A 4,063-nucleotide genomic window follows, 5' to 3' on the forward strand; every position below is an offset into this window, starting at 1 on the left:
CAAATTCATCAAGCAAGCTTCTAACGGATCTCTGACATTAAGGGTCTTATCCTTCTCTTGTAGTGTTACATCCACCGCCTCCACTAGTGAATAATTTGCAAATTCGCTGGGCCTCCTCATAGATTGTTGAACATTGAATATTATTTTCTCGTTGTTCAACCTCATTTTTAACTTTCCAGTCTCACAGTCGATCAATGCTCTCCCAGTGGCTAAGAACGGCCTCCCCAAAATTATTGGTATTTATTCGTCAACTTGACAGTCAAGAATAACAAAGTCGACAAGAAATACAAACTTCCCCACTTGGACGAGCACATCATCCAGAATTCCTGTCGGCCTTTTGACTGTGCGATCAGCCAGTTGCAAGTTGCAACAACATTGAGGTCAGTCTAGCTCTGCCAATGCCTAATTTTGTGTAGATTGCCAAAGGCATCAAGTTGATACTGGCTCCTAAGTCACACAATGCTTTAGCAAAAGCATAACTTTCAATTGTGCATGGGATAGTGAAACTACAGGGATCAGACAATTTTTGAGCCATAAGTCTTGTCACTACCGCGCTGCAAGTTTGAGTTAGAGTTACAGTAGACATGTCCTGAATTTGTCTAAGCATTTCCATGAATTTTCTGTATTGATCATCTTTCTTTTGCTTTGCCAACCTTTGAGGGAATGGTGCAGGAGTTAGCTTCTGCCCACTGCTTGGTGTCTTTTCTTTATTAGGAGCCTTTTCCACCACCTGTTCTGGGAGTTGTTCAAATTCCTTCTCCTTGCCTTTGTCCACTTGTGCCTGTTCAATTACAACTTCTGTGAGCTCCGTTGACTCATCAGTCTCTAATGTCACTGGAGTAATTGGCACTGCGTCTCTCCTAGATTGAGCAACTTCTTGCTCTCTGTCTAAATCCCTTCCATTCATGAGACTCACTGCTAGTAGCTGATTTGGGTTCTGCTCCTTTGGATTGATGTTTATGTCTGCAGGCAATGTTCCTTGTGGGCGATTGTTCAAGGCCATAGATAACTGGCCTAATTGAGTTTCAATGCCTTTAATAACCGAATCATGTGCGGCTAACTTTTCTTGCATCTTTCCATTTGTTCCAATGAGTTGTTGCAGCATTCCCTTGATTTCTATCATATTACTGTCCTGTTATTGATAAGGCAGTTAGTAAGCCAATTATTATTGGTGCTGCTGACTGTAGCCATGCTCACTTTGATAAGGCACAACTTGGCCTTGTGGTTGTGCTCCCCCTGGAATGGTATTGTATTGTTTCTGGGTTGGTCTGTACTACTGATTTTGAGGTCCCCATTGCTGACCACCTTGCCTCTGACCCCAAAATTATTGACGTAATTCATGTCTTCTCTGAAGCCCTGGTTATCTTTCTCTCCACTCCACGAGCAAACATATGACTGATTTATGCAGGGAGTGCATAGGCCTCTATTTGTCGTATCAACAATGTGCACCTGTTTCGTACCCATCTCATCAATTTTCTTTGTCAACAAGCTCATCTGGTTCATGAGAGTGGCTTTGTTTTCTGCATATGTATTGTTTGGGTCAAGAGCAACAGAATACACTATTGGAGTGAGTGTTGTATCTCTCGTCATCCAGCCTGAATTTTGAGCCATTTGTCAAGAAGAATCTTACACTCTGTGAATGTTTTGCTCAAGAATGCACCCCCAGCTGAAGCATCTACATTGGCCTTCAGACTGTCAGCCAAACCCATATAGAATCTCTGTCCAAGCATCTGATCTGGGATGCCATGGTGTGGACACTTAACCAGCATACCCTTAAACCTCTCCCAGGTTTCCTGCAAGGTTTCAGTTGGTTTCTGCCTGAATTGCAATATCTCATCAATTTGCCTCGCAGTTTTGTTGGGTGGATAGAACTTGTTTAAGAACTGCTTGACTAGTTCCTCCCAAGTAGTAATGAAGTTTATTGGGAGAGAATTTAGCCAAGTTTGAGCCTCCCCAGTCACTGAGAATGGGAACAGTAATAATCTGATTGCGCTGTCTTTGAGTGACACAAATTGATAGAAAGTTCTTCAGATATTGTTGTGGGTCTTCGATGTACGACCCGGAGTATTTTGCAGCAAGTGCAACATGTTATTGGTAATCTGAAACGTCTTCGCTTGTATCGGAGGGACTGCAATTGCGGTGGCCAGGTTATCAGTAGTTGGTTGGGCCCAATCATATAGAGCATCTTCCGGCACAAGAGGTGCTACCACTCCGATGTTTGGGTCAACTCGATCATTCCTATTGTTCTCATTGACGTTCTCAACATCGTCCATTTCAATTTTGAATTGTTCGTCTTGTTTTAGCTGTTTGCCCTTCTTGTTAGCCTGATTCAATGCCCTGAATGCTTTCTCAGGATCTGATATTCCTTCAAAACGTTCACCAGTTTTCAAGGAGCTTCTAGGCATGCATCTGAGTCACAGAAGAGTTCAAACATGAGAATTTCAATGGAAATATTTTTAACACCACAGAAAATTGATCTAAACTAAAAATCCTAGCAATTCTTCCAAGTTGTAATAAATAACACCGTTAGTTCCCCGGCAACGGCCCAAAATTTGATCACGCCCAACTATGCTTATAAAAAGGACTAAGCAGTCGCTGCAAAAATAATCCGGTTCAAGAGTCCGGAGTCGAATCCCACAGGGAACTGACCTATTTACTACAACTTTTAGTATCGCTAATGGTAAGCTCAGATAATTGTCAGAGTTCAAGATTTTATTTGATAATTAACAGAATTATTTAACTAAGGAAAAATGACAATAAAAGCTATCAATAAGCAAGAATGAAGTTGAATTCAAGGGTAAAAGAATCTAAGGTTATTGATTTCTCCAATTGTCAGATTAATTCCTGACACGTTAGCTATAATCTCGCCGTAACACTCTATAAAGATTATGAGTTCTTGCTTACCGTTCTTATCTCTCGATCAATTACGATAATTTACTAGAAGCATTCTCTCGAACTACTCTACTTGACAAATTGTACAACTAATAAATATCACACCAAAGCTTCATTATCTCTAATCCCGCTTTTAAATTCAAGTAATAAATCTCTTAACTTACTCGAAAGTGGCATTGTTCAGCAACAATCTAATCAAGTGTTCTTTCTCAAGCAACACTAGACAACTAGACACGATTAATCAAGGACACTTTCAATTAATCACAAGAAATACATAGTTGAACAATTATAGAGTAAAAACGACTCAATTATATCAAAACATAATCAAGACTTCATCCAACAATTAGTTCCATCAACCCTAGATGACGGGTTTAGCTACTCATACTGCTATGCACGATTACAATATAAAAAGTCATAACCAACAATGGAATTAAGAAGAAGAATATGAAAAACTTGTAGGAGAATTCTCTGTCTTGCTCCTTTTGTGTTCTTGCCTCCAAAGTTCTTCTAAAAAGATAGATACCCTCTTTTTGGGCGAGCTGGGCTTCATATAGGTCAAGGTTATTCGCCTCTCAAATTACAAAATTGGCCTTGGACGATGTTTCTCGGAAGCACGTGCGCAGTCGCGCATCGACCGCGTATCGACCGCGCACTTTGGCCAGTTTCTGTCTGACATGCGCGGCCTAGTGCACGGTCGCGCATAGACCGCGCACCTGGAGAATTTTCTGCAACATTTTTTTTCTTTCTTCTTTTTAAGTGCGCTAACCTCCAATTGGCCTTCAATGCTCCATATTAGCTCCAAAACACTCTTTAACGTCCTCATAGACCGGAATTGCTCCTGCAAAGCATAAAGTTCTTAATTAGAGTAATTTGTTATCATTTAACATTCAAATATCAATAAAGTGCATCTAAGTTAGAGTGCAAATAGTAGCTAAACTACATAATTATAGCCTACTATCAATTTACGTCTTGCAGTTGACATATATATTGAGTATATATATAAATTTGAAAAGTGGGTAGTTTTTTCTGTTTGTTTATGTTGATAATATACTAGACTCTGGTTTACAGGGGTATAGCGCCGCCATGTATGGGACACGTGAATCCATGTTCTCTCCGTCAAACTATGTGTTTTATGTACATATTTTTTAGATTAGTGTTTACCCGAAAAATG

At 40.1% G+C, this 4,063-nt stretch overlaps 1 protein-coding gene and 1 non-coding gene across 2 annotated transcripts; one reads left to right on the forward strand and one right to left on the reverse strand.

Annotated features, from left to right (window-relative positions):
* Positions 1 to 349: 349 nt before the first annotated feature.
* LOC138904704 (uncharacterized) lies at positions 350 to 1,590 on the reverse strand. The gene is made up of 2 exons (XM_070193211.1): positions 1,183 to 1,590; positions 350 to 1,132 (listed from the first exon to the last, which is right to left on the reverse strand). The coding sequence occupies exons 1-2, from the start codon at positions 1,588 to 1,590 to the stop codon at positions 350 to 352; spliced, it is 1,191 nt and encodes a 396-aa protein (XP_070049312.1).
* A 150-nt stretch (positions 1,591 to 1,740) lies between these two features.
* Positions 1,741 to 1,847, forward strand: LOC117277766 (small nucleolar RNA R71). Its single transcript, XR_004508104.1, has one exon. It is a non-coding gene; the product is annotated as a small nucleolar RNA R71 (small nucleolar RNA).
* The last annotated feature ends 2,216 nt before the right edge of the window (positions 1,848 to 4,063 follow it).

Source organism: Nicotiana tomentosiformis, chromosome 2, assembly GCF_000390325.3.
Source record: "Nicotiana tomentosiformis chromosome 2, ASM39032v3, whole genome shotgun sequence".
NCBI lineage: Eukaryota > Viridiplantae > Streptophyta > Magnoliopsida > Solanales > Solanaceae > Nicotiana > Nicotiana tomentosiformis.

Bases quoted from the DNA above. Each gene is read 5' to 3' on its own strand.
- LOC138904704 (XM_070193211.1), bottom strand. From the start codon at position 1,590: ATGACGAGAGATACAACACTCACTCCAATAGTGTATTCTGTTGCTCTT. The intron at 1,133-1,182 runs GTCAGCAGCACC...TATCAATAACAG, and splicing joins TCAAAGTGAGCATGGCTACA to GACAGTAATATGATAGAAAT.